This window comes from Epinephelus fuscoguttatus, linkage group LG11, assembly GCF_011397635.1.
Source record: "Epinephelus fuscoguttatus linkage group LG11, E.fuscoguttatus.final_Chr_v1".
NCBI lineage: Eukaryota > Metazoa > Chordata > Actinopteri > Perciformes > Serranidae > Epinephelus > Epinephelus fuscoguttatus.
This window is the reverse complement of record NC_064762.1, coordinates 18113279-18132964: the sequence shown is the minus strand read 5'-3', so window position 1 is coordinate 18132964 and position 19686 is coordinate 18113279. Positions and strand designations below refer to the sequence as shown.

Here is a 19686-nt window from a genome sequence, read left to right as displayed (position 1 = left end):
AAGCTGATGGCTTGCAGGGACATAGCACACCAAAACAATAGGATCAGCACAGGTACACAGTGTTTCCTCTCGGCACATTCTGGATTAAATGGAATTTAAGAGATATTTGTGGATTCCTCTGCACCATAAAAAGCCATCTCTTTGACAGTTGCAAATGCTCTCTAATGCTTATCTAATGTGAATGCAGGGATACGGGGAACTGGTGTGGGTGATTGGCAGATCCTGAAAATCATGTGGACTGCTTATACTTTATAACATCAATCACTGGCAGTAACCCGGTGGAATAAATGCAACATGTTTACCAATTACATGGGCATCCATTAAGTGACAAACTCCAACACTCACATACAGCACTGTATACACAGTACACACTCTGCTACTTCAAAAAAAGAATAAAAGTATTTCATTCATTTTCTATTCAGTTTTTGTGAATATTTTTAGAATGTTTTGAAATCCACAGTCATTTTCTTTCCCAAGCACACATGCATGGTTCAATCCACCCACCCATCTTCACTGACACCCTCTATAAGGTGCTGTCTTCTGAGGGGACCCACTGAAAGGTAATGAGAATATGACTTGTGCTTTGGGAGAAAATGCTCTCCTCTTCTCTAATCCACAAACTTTCTTAAATCAGGGACAGGTAACGAAACACTGTATCTTAAAAAAGCAATATATGTTCAGTATGAGTCTAGGCAGACATTCAAAATTGACAACAAACAGTGTTCCAATAATGTCTTATTATGTATGCATTAAAATGGTCTGGCAGGGATGTTGCTTTTGTTATTTAGGAGATGGGTTGGAATAGCATCTGTCGGATAAATAAATAAAGATGAAATGTTATCAAGCGCTCTGAGAGAGATGGGGCGGAGCTGTATTCTTCAGTGTCTGGGAGCTGAATATCTCTCTGACAGAGAGGGAGAGGCATTGTCATCATTTTGTTTTTTTGGAATTGATTTGCTCTGGCATCTCTTCAAAGAAAAAAAGAAAAAATAATAATTTTCCCTTCTGAATTAAAAAAAGGATTTTCTAAAGTGATACATAATCGTGCAATATAGCAGCTGTGGATAATCCTTAACTCAGGAGCATAGCTTGTTAAGAGAGAGCAAACAGCAATATAGGCAGCACAGTGATATTTATTTGTTTTGCTGTATGTTCCCCTCTAGAGGTCGACAGATTTATCTTTTTGGCCGAATAACTGACGTCAACAGGACATAGGCGAAACTTGGCTCTGATAGAAGCCAATGGCTGCGCAGCCTCCACCAGTCATGAAGCGCCGTATATCACCAATCAGAACTGTGGAAGGGTGGGTTGTGTAAAATCGAGCAAAAAAGCGTTGATAGTGGGTACAGCTCAAGAGAAAGCAGGTCGCTTTTGGTGTGTGTCTGTCTAAGTGTACTGGGGCGTTGATGTCTGCCAATTAATTGGCTTTTTCCTTTTTTAAACTATTGTTATTATATCAACCTTTAAAGAATTCTACCAGATCAACCTCTGTTCCACCAATTCATTACAGTTAACACATCTAAAAGTCGCCATCTAAAAATGTTGACTTTATTGATTGTTACAAAAGAGACATCCTGCAGACATTTACTGAAAACTCAGGTGACTCCAGGTGCACAATTTGCATAAGTATGAGCTTAATGGAAAAGACTAATTCCAGAAGTTAAAGGGAACACATCACAGAAGGTTTAATTGCTTGAAACATCTATGTTGTCAGCCAGCAGAATTCTCTCCAGGTACTTGAGGGATCAATCAGATTTCAAAAGGCTTTCAGCTGAATTGGGTCATTTATTTACATTAGGTTTAAGTGGAAAGAAGTTAATTTTCTTGCTGTAGCTTATTTCGCCTTCTGGCACCTTTCATGCTGACTGTTTTTTCACACTTTGTCAAGAATCATGACAAAATTCTGCTTCAAATCCAAAGACTTCAGTATAAGGACACTTGATTCTCATGTCTCTGGGTAAGAGATGGACGATCGCAGTTGTCCAAACTTCTGGTTGAAGTCTGCTCGAGCCTGGACTAAAGCCTCCTCGTCTATGTACACTGCCGGCCTCCTGGCTGTCACAAAGTACTGCACCTTCCTCAGGCTCCAGCCAAGGACGTACATGAGCAGGCCACACACGGCAGCTGTCGACCTGCCTACACCAGCGTTACAGTGAACATAGACAGTGTGACCATTCTCCAAGAGACCATGAAGCAAGAACACAGCCTGGGGAAGCATCCTGATCCGACCTGCAGAAGAAGACAGTAACACACAGTACACTTAAAAGAGAGGGCCTGAGATATTCTGTATTCTTCATCTTTTATTCACTCTTAAAAAAATCCAATGAAAAGACAAAAACTAACAATGTGTTGGTTTTTCTCTGACTTCCCAACTCCGTCTGTGGCACTCAGCCCAAAGCCCATAAATTCCTGCTGTGTTCAAGTTTGAGAAATGGCTCAAAAGTGTTTTATGTTTTTAAGAAGGCTTAGTAATTTCCTGGGCACTTGTGGAGATTGAGTTGTGAGGTGGATAATTGATCAGTCAATGTGATCAAAGCTGATCAGATGAGACTGATGGATGAGAGAAGCAGCTGCTGCAGAAGAGAGTTAATTAAAACTCAGTCGCTCATTGGTCATTTTTTGTTTCAACCAAGAAACTGCCTCATGAGTAAAATATCACACTGTCAGGGGTAAACTAAAAGTACAGTATTGATGGGTACACATATTGTAGGATCTCTGTTTCTAGAAATTTTGTTTGCACTCTAGTTTATCAGTTATTTATTTGCTTAAATTCACCGTGGAATCTGATGTCTTCCTTTTTTGTGATTGACACAACACAAGAGATACTGTACTGTATGATTAATTATTAACGTTCTGGTTAAGGAAAGCTTGCAGGATGATTAATGGTCACGGTCTGCTGTAATTCCATCAATAACAGATCCTTTTGGGGCTTATTTCTTGTAGTCGTCTAGTTATAGTAACTGTTATCACAAGAACTCATCCTTGCTCATTTTCTGACCTTTAAATATTTGAATGGAACCTTCAGTGAGCTTTCTGAGGTAACTAAACACAACACAGTGAAGGTGGGCATTCTGGGTGAGCTTAGAGCTTTTTAGCTGGATGACTCTGACTCGTAACTGCACTGTACTGTGTATGCACAAGGTATGTTGCGATACATCTATCTAGATTGTTATATTGATTCAACTGACTTATTGTCACAGCTCTAATTGTCACATAGTGATCACAGGTCCCTGAACTGAATCAAATCTAAATTATATCCTGGCACCAGTGTACCCTTGTCCAAAAGAGCGATATATCATAATGAAATTTACACCCTTAATATGCACTGCCAAAGTGTAATTTGCTCCACACTGTCTGTCCCCTCACTCTGACTCCTCTTAGTACTGTTGTGATTCCTGTTTTTATTATTGTATGTCCACAAAATTCTCCTTACCCTCAGTGCTCATATCAGGTGTGGGAATCCACACATACACCAGGCCACAGTCTCTGTACAAATGCATCATAGTCTCCGGGGTCATGGCTTCCCCAGGGTTGCGCCTGCAGCCACTGGAGTTGTTCACCAAATCCCATTCTGTCTGGAAGTTCATCACTGCAGTAATCCCCAGTTCATGCTTCATCTTTATAGTCACATGCTCCACCTGTCGAGGGCAGCTGCCCAGCCAAATGCGTGGCAGCACCCTGGGAGCAATACAGAGGGATGCATTAATCAATTACATGCATTTAAGTCATTATTATATGCCATACTTTCTGAACTTGTGAGGTCAAAGAAATGACTGATTGTACAGGTGAATATTTTCCAAGAACACAGGCTCAGAATGGATCTGCATTTCAATAGTGGTGTTTCAATGAAGGACACAAAGAATGCCAAGTTGAGATACAGAATAAAAAAATGTGATGCTGGGTTACAACTGTATTGTAGCTGTATTAGAGGATAACATGGTTTAAAGGGTTTGAATAGAGCCTCAGACACTGAAAGCAAAAAAAGAAATGGGTACAGAGAGAGACTGCTGGCCAGTGTGATAGGTAGGAGCACAGAATTTCAAGTTACTCCTGAGCAAAATGATGTTATTTTTTTAAAAGAGTCCTGCAGGCAGATCAAAGGAAAGCTGACCTCAGCACATCACTGGCAAACAAATCCATCCCTCTCTGATTCTTCCTCCTACCTGACATTCCTCCCTCTCTCCTTCGTAGCACTGATGGTTGATTGACCTCTTGTACCTCTAATTCTCCTCCTGACCACTAAGGCAGACTCCATTTAGTGCTCATTAGCATACATAAAGTCAACAGCCAGAGGAGGTGAAACATAGGAAGGACGCTGTTAATCTGTGATGTCCTAGAGTGGCACTGCAGTCTCTGGTTTTGACTTGGTGTTATCAGATGACCTTTCTTTACATAAAAAAATCCCTGCAAAACAGCTGTTGTAGGTAAATCAACAGGATTATTTTGCCAAAGAGTTATACACGTTATACATCAGATGCATAAACAATGTATATGCACAGAAACAATGACTTAAAGTTTGATTAACCATTTCACTCTGTTACATAAAATGAAAATATTCATTTTTTTCTTGGACGATTCTGGTAGTTTTCATATACTGTGTCACCTGGGGGGTATTCCAGAAAGCGGGTTATGTGAAAACTCAGAGTAAGTTAACCCTGAGATGAGGGAAACTCTGAGTTATCCGTTCCAGAAAGAGAGGTAACTGAAACTCTGAGTCAATCACCATGGTAACAGACTCTGAACATAACCTGCTTGACGGCAGGTTTTCTTCAGTAAACCCTGAGTTTTTCTCTGTCTCCTCCCTCTTACACGCTGTTTCATTTCCTCATTCATTCAGTCCGTGTCAAAGCTTGTATCGAAGCACATTAATTAGCGGAGATTTACCGTCTGTCACAGTCTAAATCCTGCTGGATATTAGTTTGTTACTCAGGACTGTCTTAAGTTACTCAATTTATGCACATCAATCATTTCTTTGGACATCAGTTTTTGTCTTAACATTCAAATATTACACAGCAAGAATTCACCCTCAGCTCAGAATCAAACCTCTGTCCTTTTTATATTTATTATTTTTTATAACACTGTGCACAAGGATCAGACTGTCAGTCTGTTAGAGCAGCTCCCAAATGTTTATTGCACATAATGTGTAGGTCTAATTATTTAAATTTTAAAAATCGGTATGAAGCTTTAGACACGTAGTTTCAATGACTAATGATCACTATCACTGATGTCATTGTTCGCACTGATGGAACATAATTCCTATAGCCTAATATTGGGGATTATATGTTAATATTTCTGAGTGAGCATTAGTGCAGCATTCCACTGTCTTTAAATTTCCTACATTTGTAGCTGAAATAAAGTAACTGAATGCTGTTGAGTCAAGATACAAATAGATGTGCAACATTTTAGAATCTACTGTATTGTAACCTCAACGTCTTTTCAAGTGTAAATCACCAAACATATTATTACTGGGTCAGACTGTGAGTTTACAGTCATGTCTTTATGTCTTTGATCTATAGCCTAGCCTATATGTTTTAAATCTTGCTATTTTTCAGTTGCTGCCTCCTGTGTTTTTCCTCATCAGATTAAATCTGAACAAATATATTATTATATATTATTAATATAATGTAATGTCTCGACAGCCTGATACACAGTCAGATTCCACCACTTTATCTTCATTAAGGAAATGTAAGTCTGATAAATGATGAATAAACGGACAACACTGAATTAATTTTTTTTATTAATTGTATGGTTAACTTATTTACACGTTCCTTGCTCTGACACAGGCTCTTCTTTTAAAGATAAATGTGCACCGTCTGCTACACATGCATTAATATCTCTACATCCACTGGATTAAAATGGAGGCGCTGTCTTTTATTTACCTGTTGCCATGGTGGATCGTGGAGTTGGAGCTCCATTGATGATGGCTTTTTATTGTCGGCTTAACTCAGAGTGAACACACTCAGAGTTGACTGAACTAACTCAAATCAGCTGTTCTGGAACCGGTAACTCAGAGTTAGACTCAGGGTTAGACTCAGAGTATGTTGAACCTCCTACCTGGAATACCCCTCTGACCTAACAGTGAAGGAGTATTTGTTTTGGAAACTATGTCAGTTTTGTCTCTGGTGTTCAGTTGTTCAAAGCTGATTTTATAAATTGACTCTTGTTCAGTTCAGCGGTAATAAAAACTCATTACAAAACTGGCTCTATAACCTTTAGGCCTCCTCTCCCCTGAATATCAGCAAGAGAGACGAGGCACCTGCTAGACAGTGAATTAAAGTCTTTTTGAATCATATAATGAGTTATTGCAGAGGTGAGTGTGTATGATACTTGGGGCTACACGGATGCAAGGTCTGAGAGACTAATTTAAAAAGCTATTAATAGGAAAGATACAAGGGCACAGTGCTTCCTACTGAACACAGGTCCTTGACATAAGCCTTGTAAGGTCTTCGGACACAAATTAAAACCTGATGGCACCAGCCAAGCCTGCTCATTCTTATGCAAGTTATGTGCTCACTGCCTCAGGGGTCCCGGGCTAATTTCTGCTGTGCCTGGTATACCATGGCACTGAGTATGTGCCTTACAAAAGGAAGGCATGCATGGGTAGGTTGATGAGTGTCTGCTGGGTGCTGTGTGTGTGTGACTTTTTGGCATCAATTTAGGACCACTACACAGATTTCATTGAAATATGAACATGCATCCTCCAAACCATTCACTGGAATTGTTTTTGCTGCAGATAACCCCCAGATATTAAAGGGCAGCTACATTATTTTATTTTTTTTTAGGTTTTTATATAACTGAAGCTTTCCAGTTGTGTGTCTTAGGGGAGGGCATCACTGCTGTAATCTGTGTCTCCGTCTTTTGCTGGGGACTGCCTATTGTTCCGATGGCTCATCATTGGCAAGCCCCAATAGTCCAAAAAATGTACCATTGGAGCAAAATCTCATTTATCTGAAAGCCTGGTATCACCAAAACACATGCATAATGCTCAGAAGGACCTCTATGAAAATAGTAGCATTTTAATCAGGCAAAGAAAATCTTGATTTTCTTAGTTACTATTTTCAGCCCAGTAGCTAATGTTAGCCACCCTGCTACTCCAACAAGGGCTCCAGTGTTATTGTATTTCTTTCAGAAGCTTTATAATCCAGCCTTGAACTGCAGTGTCTCTCTGGAGACTTAGAAAAATAAATTCATAATGCTAAAACTTAAACTGAATGTCTTATGTAATTAATCCATTTTTCGAATAAAAATGAGAGCTTAAAAATATTTGGTTAGAACACTGTGGTATGTCACCAGCTGTCCAATCACTGTGGAGAAGAGGCAGGACAAATACCATAAAGACCAACCATCACATAGAACATCTACAAGTGCTTAACAATAACAAATGCCACTTTCAGCTGGGAAAGGAAATGCTTTGGTGGATACAGAGTATAACGACCAACCAATAGACCAACTGGCCAGAATGTGACAACCCCATAAAATTGGCTACATTCCCAAACAGAGGGACATGCAGGCTAATTCTTATGCAGAATTGCGTCATTGAACCTTCCTACTATGGTAAAGGAGTGACTCACTTCAGAGATGAGGAGTGAGACTGGTTAGGGTAAGAATATCAGGATAAACCAATCAGTGGCTTTCTCCTTTAGAGAAATGCACGTTTGTTTTCAAGACACTGGGCTGTCAGACAATGGCCTTTTGGACAAATGGGAGATTTTTTGGACTTCGAAATTTTGAGCCTTCGGTACAATGGCACAACACCTTTTTTCTGATGGCTGAGTGGGAGTTTCCTTTTGAAAGAACGCAGATAGACCCTCCCTTTAAGCGAATGACATCTAATCCTCTAAGCCTGTCTGTCACTACTGCTCATGGTTTCTTAAAGGTTGTGTCACTGATGTGTTTATAGTCTTGCTGAATGGTGTTGAATTCTCCAAACCTACAAAAACTTTGATAAATGCCAGCCAGATTGCAAAAAGTGTCAGGGGTAACAATGCACATGCAAACTAGTGACTTCCAACAAGGTCTTTGACATATTTACTTACATTTATGATAAAAGTTTAGCTCTAATTTGACTGGAGCATAGAGTGAATGGTTTTATTGCAACTATTGAGCCTGGAGGCTGTAAATGACTGATTTTAGTAAAACCTGTCATTGCGATGTTATGCACTGATATAAAAACATCTTGCTATCTCTTAAATAGACTTATGAATAGGACAGAGATTTAAATACCTTAAATACTTAACACTTAACGTATGAGTTGCCTTGAAAATTAAAGTGAATTGTGACTGATGTCCTGTCCTTTCCAATGAGATCACTGACAAGGTTGAGGAAGTAATAATACAGCTGCTTGTGGTCTAGCAAGTGACGGACAGCATTTATAACTAAATAGGAAAGAGCAAGGTTAAAAAACAAAGGAGTGAGTGGGCATAAGAAGCTTTGTCTGTCCTGTAAGTGAGGGACAGCTTTCATCAAGAAAGGGGAGTGTGACATGACTGTCCTGCCCTCTTTTTTCAGGACACTGTACTGAAGAAGAATTTTCTCTAATAGATATATTATCAGGATGAAGCAGAATTCATTCTTGCACTAAGAATGTAGATTAATAGAAAAGCCTTGCTAAAGAAGATTGGTTATGTTTGAAAACGGAAAGGAAGATGAGCGAAGAGGAGCTGATGTGAACCTCAGTGTTGTTGAAGAGACAATCGCATTTCAGCATGGAAATTCATTGGCCCCAGGGGACCTTATTAATTTCCAGTATTATTAAATATGGTACACACATTGAATTCCACATGACAAAGGCAGAAAACTTGCAGCATCTATCATGTTTCATTAAATGCAGGAGAGAATGATGAATCTCTATTTGTACTTATGGCAGGCTACAAGAGGAGTACTTTATCAGTTTGCAGATGAAGGGCTTTTTTTTTCTTACTGGAAACTGCAGGCGTGAAGCAAAGAATAAATATAAATGTCCAACTGACAGAAAAACACAACAGAAAACCCTCAAGTTTGTGTATCAGGCCAGCCATTCTGCTCACCTCCAACAGTCTAAAGTCATGCTACCAACTTATTGACGCTCAGATTTCTAAAATCTTTAAGCCACAACGGTCACATGTTTTACTCACTTCATGAAATTGAGACTTACAGCAGTCCCATACAACAAAATGCTGATAGCTTTATTGTACTGTATTACCTGGAGAAATGTATGGCCTTATGACCAGCCACGCTGAAGTAAAAGTCAGTGGTGTGTTTCATCTCATCTGTGTGTCCTGTTTCCTCTATCCAGTGACCAATTGGATGGCAGTACACTCCATCCACCACGTTCCTCTCATCATATGAACAACATCTGTCATGGCACGGACCGTTACCTGGTGACAAAGAAGACAACCTTCTGAAGGTTAGGAAAGACTTCGCCTGTCACTTTCTTTGATGGACAAAATATGTGTATGTTGTATTAAACAGGAAAACAGCTGTTTCGGTGTCAAATATATAGAGAGAAAATGGATCTCATTTAACAACAAGCAATGGTGGAGATTAACTAAGTGCATTTACTTTTATGCTGCTAATTTTTCTGAGCATTTCCACTTTCTGCTACTGAATGCTTTCACTCCACAAACATTTAGAGGGAAATACTGCAGTTTTCACTTTACTATAGAACATAAATCTAACAACAACAGTATATAACTCCACTCTACTTCAACAATCTACAGCATTACAATACTGCTTACATGATAATCTGTCAGCGATGATAATCCAGTGATATACTATGATTAATAATGACACTGCATGGGGCCATTTTACATTCACAGTCTATTCACTGCTGATATTTAAGTACATTTTGCAAATAATACTTTCGTACTGTAATAAAAAAAACTATACGTGGGTATAATGTTGGATACAGGACTTTTAATTGTAATGTCATATTTTACACTGTGGAATTACTGCTTTACATAAAGTCTTGGTAAAAACACATTTACAAGTTCACTGACTCAGTGAGTCACATACTGAATAACAAGTGTCACTTTACCGCCATCATGTGGCATTAAGGATACATTACACAGTATAAACCAAATATGGCGGAGTTATTTGTCCTTTCCCTGAAACGTTACTTTCGATGGGAATTACATGTATAGCCCAATAAAAACATTATATGCACGGCTAAATCTGACGCACAACACCTCAGCACTGATGTATACCTTCCCAGATGTAAGTGCCCCGGACTCTTTTGACGAACTTGAACCACAGCGTGTCTTTGAACGGCTCCGCCAGATGCACGTCGCCGATCCACAGACACGGTTCATGTGTTGACGGGAGTTTCTGTGAAGCTCTCATCTGCACCGCTCCGCTCGGGTCCCAGTGACCCATTTCTGCGCGCGAACCCAAAACAAAGACCTCTACATCCGAAGACTCCGGAGTGAGAATGACCCCGAATCTGAACAACATTGTAACGACTTTAACTCAATGATATGCCGACAGTCATTTACTATGGCGGACTTGACTTGGGTTATGAAAGCCTATAATACGGCTCTTGTTTAAAGTCCGCGCGGTCTATTTACTGTACGGTGTAGTCTAAAAATAATCGGATCGTGTTTTGGATGGTGGATTCTGCAGCAAGGAGGTGGTGGGAGAAAGACGATGCCCCACTCCGTCCGAATAACTGCGCACCTTACATGAGACATCACAATGAACTCCAAACTGGTGTTACTCAAAATAGTCTACTCTGAATGTTTTTACCAGCTTATTCAAATTTTGTAGTCGAGTACAGCTGAAAGCAGAGTATCCCATATATTATTTACAGAGTATGTGTGTCTCTGTGTGAGTGGTGCTATTGAATTACATTGCATTATCAGCACTGACAGGTGTTTCAATTATGTATTTGAAAGCCATTTATCCATTAGTTTGCCTTTGTGTTTATTTTTGGTGTCATAAACGTTTTTCTACACTGGGAGGCAGTAACCTATGATGAGACTGTATTTGTACAGGAAGGGTAGTTGAGCCAGGTGTTGATGCATGCCAGCTGAATCATACAGATTTTTGACCTTGAACATGGTATGTGCAGGTTGCGTGGCAGTAGCATAAATTTGGTAAGGCTATTAGACTGTAGTATTGGTATTGTTCTATTTGGATGTATGAAATGTTGTACATATTTGTTAGCAATTAAGTAGTGGTAAAGGTCAATGGTAAATGTTTGTGGCCTGTGGTGCACGTCAGTTGAGTTTACCAACAGTGAGCACCAGTGACTTAATAAAAAGCACTGTTAAGTAGTAAGGTTCCTACATGGCTATAAGCATTAGGTGATATGACCTTGTAAGTTAGGGGCTTGGTGCACCAGGGAATGTCATAAATATTTCACTGACTTTTGAGGGGGAATTGTCATCGAGACATAATAATTTAACTTCTGTTGTAATTAACACTATATAATGGTCCCCGAATCACTTGATACCAAGGGACTGTATGTATAAGTGGATAAGTTGTTAAATTACTCTTTAAAAATCCAATTTAACCCAGAGGTTACATTTTGAGGAATTTAACCTTTTGGTTGCTTTATTTCAAGTGAAAATTGTTAAGTTTAAAAGGTCATGTAGTAAAACTATATGGAAATTGCAGAACTTTATTGGATTAGAAGTAGGAGACAGGCCACGTGGAGGTAATAACACACATCAGACCAGCTTTATTTTGATATTTTAGGTCAAGAATTCACGCATTTCCATTGTATATAATAAGAGAACAATCCTCTGATTACAAAAATACGTGCGAAAGCTTAATAATAAAAGTTGGCCTGTGTTCATCAGTTAAATTCCCACTCCACATACAGTACTGCAGGTCTATATGTCACCATAACACGGTCCCACTCATGGTTATACAACTTAAATATGCTCCTCTTGTCCCAGTATGTAACACCTCACAAGCTCTCTCTAACACCTCACCGATTGTATGTGCTAAATGCAAACTATAACGCACCTCCCAGCATGCAGTATTGGTGTTGAGAAATACATGGATACAGTCAGCTCCTGTAGAATGGTTCCCTCAGAACTTTTTAAATAGTTATACTGTTCTCTATCTCAGCGGGGTTCAGATATGTATAGGGTACTTCAAGCTGTGAGTTTCTTAATGTAATTGCTTCACTGAGAAAGGACAGCTCTGCTTGAAATTCCTTAATCATCTGCTTAGGGGCAGGCTCATCGAAGCGTTCCTCAGGGTATGAACCCAAGGGAACCTGCCACAATAACAAACACAAGACAGAAAATTAGTCTTGTAGCATTTTGTTGTTTAAAAAAATGAGAGAATAGGAACACATTTTAATATGTAGATAGACCATAATGATCATGCAGTGTGTATTTATTTGCAACAAACTTACAACATCTGTGTATTTGTCTGAAAGCAGCCAAGTCAGAGCTGCAAAGCTGACTGTCTCGCCAACATCTGGGAGGGTCTCCAAAATTGTCCTCATGCTTGACTGCCCCTTAGTGGTTGGAGGAGGTTTGTGCAACAGGAGGGAGACATTGGGCATCCAGGAGTAGTAGTCATACTAAAATATGAAAGAACCTTTAGTATATCACTGAAGTTTTTTTTATTTATATTTCATTTTATTATATTCTGTGGGGTAATTCATTAAGCCATTTCTAATGTTAAACAATACAGAAAAAGGGATTTAAACCTTTTCTCTGTTGTAATGCTCAGCTAATACCCTGCTAAAGTGAATTATTAAAAGAAAAGTAGTTACGGATGAAGCAGATTACACATACATTTGAAAATGTGTTAAAACAATATTAATACTTGATTACACATTAATACTGTCCCAACTCTTTACCTGCCCATTGTTTACTGCAGCATGTTGAACTGTCACTGTGAAGATCACCATGGTGATGAACTTGATCACCTCCTCGACAGTATGAAACTCTGCTGGAAACCCTGTTGACAGCACAGCAAATCATTTTCAGTTAATTATTAGTATTCACTATCTGAATTGAAAACTGTAAAATATTACTGGCTACTATGAAGTTTTTATATATAAACTGTGTTAACAAATGATTTCAGAATAAGGGATAAATACCTGAAGCTTTGTTTCCTAAGAAGCCATGTGTGAATATCTCACTGATCCAATCCTGCAGCTCAGTGTCTTTACACACCTCACTGTCTGAGGGGTAATAGTACTCCACTACTGCCTTCACAAAGCTGGTGAACACAGAACAATTTGATTTTAAATTTTTAAGTATTGACATTTGTGAAAAAAGAAAGACAGTGCCCCAAGTCATGATGCAACAACTCTTCCTCTCTCTACATGTAAGCTGTTGCTTGTAAAATAAAAAAAAAATACCTGTTGATGATGTTCCACAACTTCAGGCCATCATCTCTGTAGTAGAAGTTGGGAATGGACTCCAGTCCTCGTGCAGTGATGTTCTCTGGCAGACAGAGGGAGCTGTAGGTTGTTTCAGAGAGAGTCCTTCTCATGAGCTCAAACAGGCCATCATATCCAAGTGAGCTCTAATATATAAATTATACAAAAATAATTACCATCAGATACTTTTTCTGAAGCTTAAAAAATGTCTACATTGTTTATAAAAGGCAAAGGATTATTTTTGCACAGAGCAATGTAATTGGAACAGTTTGATTATTCAAAAATATATATCTTAAAGAACCATACTATACTCAGAGCCCCCTCTGGTCCAAAAAGAGTTTTGCGGCCTGCAGTGTTCACGTAGAGAGTGTATCGGAAGTGTGGAATCAGCAGCTGTACAGACAGATGGAAGAATATTGGAAGTCAAAGTGAGATGCTTATTGAAGCAAACAACAAGCAGCACTTTGTGGGTGTTTCAGTCACAGAAGAAAGTCAAAGCAAACAAAACTGTTTAGAAGTGAGGGAATAAGACAGAACAATTGAAATACAGTCTGAGCTAAAGCTCAGAAAAACTATACTAAAAAAGATATCTTGTGCCAGTCCTTTACCCCACATGTGCATATAACCCCTTCCAACATTTTTCTACTTTATTGTTTATAGTATTTATTTATCTAGCCATTATGTCTTCATTGTTCAGTGTAATGTCATAAAAATTGATAAAAGGTGATTTTAAAAAAAACAACTTTTGTGCACACAAGAAAATAAACTGTCTTTCATGCACAAGATAATTATCATGTGCCAATGAGATAACAACTTGTGTGCACAAGAAAATAACTTGTCAGAACAAGATAACAACTTTTGCATCACCTCAGCTTTGTTATTTTACCTTATAGAGGGGGTGAATCACAGAGAAGCTGCGGAGAGCGGCAACAGTATAGACCTCAGCCAGAAAGTGAGTGTTCATGAGGTGTTGAACTGCTTGATGATCCATGGAATCTGCATTTTTGATGAACATCTTGGCCAGCAGCCAGTCAGGCTCTGGGTCACTGGGCAGAAAGATGGGGTTCTGCTCAGAGGGTTGTTGGTGCAGCTGAAATGTGATTAAAAACATGTTTAATTTTTAGAGGTTAAAATAGTGCAACATGACTTCTGAAACATACTATTGTAGTAAGATCATGTGACTAGACCAGTGTTTTAACTAATGTTTACACAGTATAAAAACTGTCACTAATTTGCTCTGTCAGTTATTAAAGGTCCAGTGTGTACGATTTATGCTGGTTCACACTACGCGATATCAGCCCCATTATAGCCTGATGCAGCGACCTGTGATGTCTGCTCGGATCGTGAATGAGTGAGTGTGAGTGTTGTGCAAGATGATCCATCGTTTCATAACGTCCTGACAGAAAGTCTAACATGTTTGATTTTGTATTTGTCCTTCACGACTTCAGCTGTCACTTCGACCAATAGAAACACAGAGCAATCTGCTGCCTTGGACAACTGTATGTCAGCAACATCCCAGAGTTTTTGATATTTGCTTGAGGGCTGTTTCCACACAGAGTAAAAAGGCTAAAATTATAGCATGAAACAGCAGAGGCATTTTAGTAACCCGGTGAGTACTGCCATTAGCATCAGGCTAGCAAAGAAAGTTATATATTATAATGGAGGATATAAAGCAATAACATTATGAAGTAGTGGCAGAGCTTTTACTTAGCACAACTGCAGTGGATATCAGCTTCATTTGAAACAGACTGCATCAGAAACAAGCCATTATTTCTTATTCCCTCTGTATTTTTATATTTTTACCGCTCTCGTTTGCCTTATTAAAGTAATGCATCGCGTCGTCATTTCAAACTTCCTGTACCCGTTTAAAATTAAAAGCCCATTATAATTTCAGTCGAGAGAATCCCTTCATTTTCTAAAAAGGCTTTCATTGTGAAACATTTGCAGGAACTTGTGGAGGATTCAGTGACTTGCATAGTTTGCATGTGGTGCTTCAAACGTAGCTCCCGATGACAACACACACGTCATGGAAGATGACCAGGGATGATAGGTGTGGACTGTCATGTAGTCCGTCATGTCTGTCAGCCAAGTCATGGCACGATTTTATGACTCCACAATCGCGTAATCTGACATAGTGACTGTCAGAACAGACAAAAATGTTGTGTAGTGTGAACCAGGCATTAGGGGAATATATTTGCAGAAATGGAATATAATATGATATGCATATTTTCTTTCGTGTATAATAACCTTACCATAAAAATCATGTTTTCTGGACCTTAGAATGAGCTGCTTATAACTCCTTAGGGCACAGCCACTGTGTTTCTACAGAAACCCAGAATAGATAAACTAAACACCGGCTCCAGATAGGGCCATTTGCGTTTTCCTGCTGGCCACCTTAGTTAGAAACCCATCTGCAATGAGCAGCGTCTGAGATACACTGATGTGTAGCGTGAAACAGCTTTGTTCAGTGTTTTTACTGGTTTAAATCACCGGGTCTGTCACCGCCACCAACGCCACTAAACCCCCTTGAATGTTAAACACTTCACTTTTAAATACCTGTATTGCTATTGGCATCAGTTTGTTTTCTGGGTTCATGTAGAGTAAACAGAGACCAGCAGTCACATGCAGAGGTTCACCGTTATAGGTTCTGGGGGTTATTCCATCCATCTTCTTCTGGTCATAGAGGAATATGTTGCCTTTCTGTGTGAGAAGGAAAGGTAGAAAAAAGAAGAACATGAAGAGGTATCACAGATTTGTAATAAAGCGAGGCAATATGATTCAGGGACTTTCCTTTGTGATATAAGAACTTAGTTTACAACTGTACAAGTCTTCCCAAAGCAAATATTATGAGCTATTTAAAGCCACTCTTCTTTCATACCTCCATTTCCTTCTGCAGAGAGGTTCCCTCTGCCAGGAACGGCTTCACCATCTCCTCTGTGACTGGAAAGTTTGGGGGAAGCTCTGAGCAGCGCTTGATCACATTGGGGTTGACTCCGTTCAAAAACTGGAATCCATAAAAGTTGTCTTCCTTCCAGTGCTCTGAAACATACTCTGGAAGAAAGGTTTTTACGTGATAGACAAGCTTGTTGTTTTGTCCAACAGGAGCATCTGTACTTATCTGTTGGTATGAAACTATGACAGTGACATTGTTGTGATGAGTAAGGCTGCAGGACTGGCAAATAGGAAAAAAATCTACCTGACATTGTTGTCTTTTTGCACCAGAAGATTTTTTTCATGTCTTCAATGCTTTCCCACTTTTCATTAGATCCAACCAGCCCCTTCAACTTCAGTTCAAGACCACTGAAGTAAGAAAAAAAAGGGGTGAGCATGACACAGGATTAAACAACACACTTAATAATACACACTAATAATAATGCAACTCCATTTTATATATATATATATTGACCCACATTATTGTTTTTGTATTATCTGCTTCAGTTGATTTGGACTTAGAGTAGCGGATTTCAGCTGGGAGCTCAGACGCATCATCAGAATGGTTGATGTGGGGAAGTCCTTCAGCCATAATCTTCCATCTAAAAAGAAAAAATCAGACCCCAGATAAACCTCTAAGATCATCATAGCAGCTTTATGTACGTGCTGTACTGCACACGTTAAAACTAAAAAAAAAAAAAAAAAAAATTTACCAAAATGCACATTGACAATTTCTCCAGATAAATTTCTGAGATCTTAACAGCAGTTCTATGTACGTGTTGTACTGCACACGTTAAACCTTACTGGTAAAAGCTCTTTTTATGCATCAGCTCTTTTTTCCGGTGGTCAATCAACAGGGGATGGTCCTCCTCAAAACCCTTCATGGCTAAAGCATAAAAAGAACATAAAAATTGATATCCATAAGCCTAAATAGTAATGATCTATATATATATATCAATTATTCTGGAAATTTGAGGCAGACCTTTCCCTCCTCTCAGCTCCACCAGTTCTCCCCTGGAGATCCATCTGTAACAGGGGAAAAGAATGGCTTCTCCTTCTGGAGTCGTCACCACTACTTTGGAGAAGTACCACTCATCTTCTGAGAGAAACAAAAAAGGGTCTTTCTTCACTTTGACCAGCAGAAGTTTCCCCAGAGATGAACTGGTTTTAATGGTGTAGGTCCCTGTCTTGAAATAAGGATTATTTTAAACATAAACAAAGTTTTGTCAAAAAGGTTGTTTTAGTTGAGTCAGACAGCATATTAAATGCAAAAAAATCCATGAACTGTTAACTATAATGTGAAATGCCACACGATGCTATTTGTTAAATATAGTTAGGTGTAGTAAGCAAATAAAGGTCACTCACTCGATAGAGGCCTTTTCTACCACAACATACATGTACCGTATGCACAAGCTAAAGCCATTACATTATCCCAGACCTAATTTGAGAATCACTGTAAAAGAAATGCATTTAACTTACTGTCCCAGTTGAAAAGTCAAAGCCATAGTTGTCCAACTCAGTTCTCTCACTCTGCCCATTAGTTCCAAATAAGGTGACATAGATGTGGTCCCATGTTCCTGCATATTGCATGTCACCTGTTGTCACCTCTAGCTTGTACTCAGCCATGATCACGCTGTGGAAACTGTCTGGAAAAAAACAGAATAAAATCTCTAAATTGTGAAGTGAATGCAAATAATTCATTCACTAAAAGCCTCTGAAATTGTTTTTCCAGACTCAAAATACTTGTCCACGAACATCCAAAAAGCTTGTTAATCCATAACTTGCTCTAGTATTACATTGCATATAATATTACATGTTCAGTGTTTTGATCATTAATTGTCATACCATGAGGAAAGATGAGTTAAGTCCTTACCTGTACCTTCAGATGGAGGCTGTTTTTACCACCTCTTTGTCTTTAAACTCCAAATCCAGTTTTTTTTCTCTCTGTGGTCTGTGTTCTTGCTTTCTGTCCTCCTTCTCATGTAAGCCCCTCCACACTAACTTAAACCTGTTTGAGACCACATCCCCCACTGTGCTTTCACCTGACAGGTCAAGTAATTGTTAAAGTTGTATTTCTGGTTTTTGTGTCTATACATGTAGCTGTAGGGTGCGGGGTCAGAGCAGCAGTTGTACTCAACTATCCATTGTAGCTTCAAGCCAAACAACAACAACAACAAAAACAGCAACCTGATATCTAAGAAGAAACACATTAGTGATTATTATTTATATATTATTGGTCACATTAGAAACACATCATGGACTGTAGTAGGATTGTTGTGCTTGAAACTGTTTGCCCATCTTAATCTGACACACTTGCACACATGCTCATTGTTACTACTTATATCTTGTTATCTGACTCTTTCACACATGTTTACTGCAATAATTACACATTTAACCCCAAAATACATGGTAGAAAACTATGGTGCATAGTGTAGTGCCTTTACCAACACTACACTAACTCTAACCGGTTACTTAAATAACAGGATCAGAGATGCTGTACCCTCACCCCCAGCATTCTTAACATTACTGACAACTCACCTGCTCTGAGTTGCTTTATCCACCAAACCCACCTAACTTGTGATAGTATTACTATTTTCTGTATTCATCAGAGTTATCATGGTTTGTATTTTCTATCAGTTCGCTATTATTTTTAATGTGGTTTTAATTTTTGTTTTCAATTCAGTTTAGTTTTTGTCATTTCCAAAGTGGGTTTGCTCATTTCAAATTAGTTTTTATCAAAGAAAAAAAATAGTTAAATTTTAGTTTTTCTAAGTGTTAGTATTAGTTTTTTATTATTGTTATATGGGAGGTATTTGTCTGGGGCAAGATTTAAGTAGGTATTACAATACCAACACAGCACTTTGTCAATGCATTTGACTCAGTCATGAAGACATCCCAGTCACAATGAACCTAAGCACTCATGTCTTCTCATGCTTCTTGTGTTGATAAATTTGACCAAATTTACAAAGACTGCTACTAAAGACATTTCCTGTATTATTTTATTTTATTATAGTATATTTTTTAAAGGAGCAGTGTGTATGTTTCAGAGGGATTTAGTGTCATCTAGTGGTGAGGCTTGCAGATTGCAACTAGCTGAAACTTTTCCTGGTTAGAATTCCTTCAGTGTTCAGGAGATTTTTAGTGGAAGCTGCATCATCCGCAGAGGTCTCTCTTCTCCAAAACAAACTGACCACTTGATTAAAACCATTTAAAAACACTGAGTAAAGCAGTTTCATGTTAAAGTCAGTGTTTCTCCAACACTGTTTAGCGCGTCGGAGACAGGCTGCTAGTCCAGTGAGTGATATCTCTGCATTTATGAAGATTAGCTGGTCACTTTTGTGTTTGAAATTCTTAGTTTTTTGTGTTTGAAATTCTATGGTAAGAGCAAATCTAGAAAGCTCTCAGAGAACGTACCTCTGCCAAGAGTG

General features: G+C 38.8%; 2 protein-coding genes and 1 long non-coding RNA gene across 4 annotated transcripts in view; 1 reads left to right on the top strand and 2 right to left on the bottom strand.

Annotated features, from left to right (window-relative positions):
* LOC125896677 (uncharacterized) overlaps positions 1-9372 on the top strand; it is a 62229-nt gene extending 52857 nt beyond the window's left edge. Inside the window, exon 3 of the long non-coding RNA XR_007450313.1 lies at positions 9275-9372. This is a non-coding gene — a long non-coding RNA (uncharacterized LOC125896677). The remainder of the gene's footprint in view (positions 1-9274) is intronic.
* epm2a (EPM2A glucan phosphatase, laforin) lies at positions 977-10556 on the bottom strand. 2 transcript variants are annotated; one of them, XM_049589418.1, is made up of 4 exons: positions 10185-10556; positions 9182-9356; positions 3434-3678; positions 977-2229 (listed from the first exon to the last, which is right to left on the bottom strand). In XM_049589418.1, exons 1-4 carry the CDS (start codon positions 10429-10431, stop codon positions 1946-1948), a joined length of 951 nt encoding a protein of 316 aa, XP_049445375.1. In that variant the 5' UTR covers positions 10432-10556; the 3' UTR covers positions 977-1945. The 2 variants fall into 2 exon arrangements, with proteins under 2 accessions (XP_049445375.1, XP_049445376.1); XM_049589419.1 differs by lacking the exons at positions 9182-9356; positions 10185-10556 and adding an exon at positions 4164-9123.
* A 1137-nt stretch (positions 10557-11693) lies between these two features.
* Positions 11694-17901, bottom strand: LOC125897571 (hydroperoxide isomerase ALOXE3-like). The gene is made up of 14 exons (XM_049590973.1): positions 17738-17901; positions 17241-17445; positions 17063-17144; positions 16738-16860; positions 16524-16627; positions 16206-16378; positions 15884-16027; positions 14214-14417; positions 13634-13720; positions 13307-13473; positions 13043-13164; positions 12800-12900; positions 12347-12517; positions 11694-12205 (listed from the first exon to the last, which is right to left on the bottom strand). Exons 1-14 carry the CDS (start codon positions 17882-17884, stop codon positions 12026-12028), a joined length of 2010 nt encoding a protein of 669 aa, XP_049446930.1. The 5' UTR covers positions 17885-17901; the 3' UTR covers positions 11694-12025.
* Positions 17902-19686: the final 1785 nt, after the last annotated feature.

What these genes read in the sequence shown, in the direction of transcription:
- epm2a (XM_049589418.1), bottom strand. Translation starts at nt 10,431, where the DNA reads ATGTTGTTCAGATTCGGGGTCATTCTCACTCCGGAGTCTTCGGATGTA. An exon ending in GGGCACTTACATCTGGGAAG is followed by an intron (nt 9,357 to 10,184) that starts GTATACATCAGT and finishes CTTTGTCACCAG; the next exon opens with GTAACGGTCCGTGCCATGAC. An exon ending in AAGGCCATACATTTCTCCAG is followed by an intron (nt 3,679 to 9,181) that starts GTAATACAGTAC and finishes TATTGCTCCCAG; the next exon opens with GGTGCTGCCACGCATTTGGC.
- LOC125897571 (XM_049590973.1), bottom strand. Translation starts at nt 17,884, where the DNA reads ATGGCTGAGTACAAGCTAGAGGTGACAACAGGTGACATGCAATATGCA. An exon ending in TGATGCCAATAGCAATACAG is followed by an intron (nt 14,418 to 15,883) that starts GTATTTAAAAGT and finishes ATCACATTTCAG; the next exon opens with CTGCACCAACAACCCTCTGA. An exon ending in CTTAGGAAACAAAGCTTCAG is followed by an intron (nt 12,901 to 13,042) that starts GTATTTATCCCT and finishes TGCTGTCAACAG; the next exon opens with GGTTTCCAGCAGAGTTTCAT.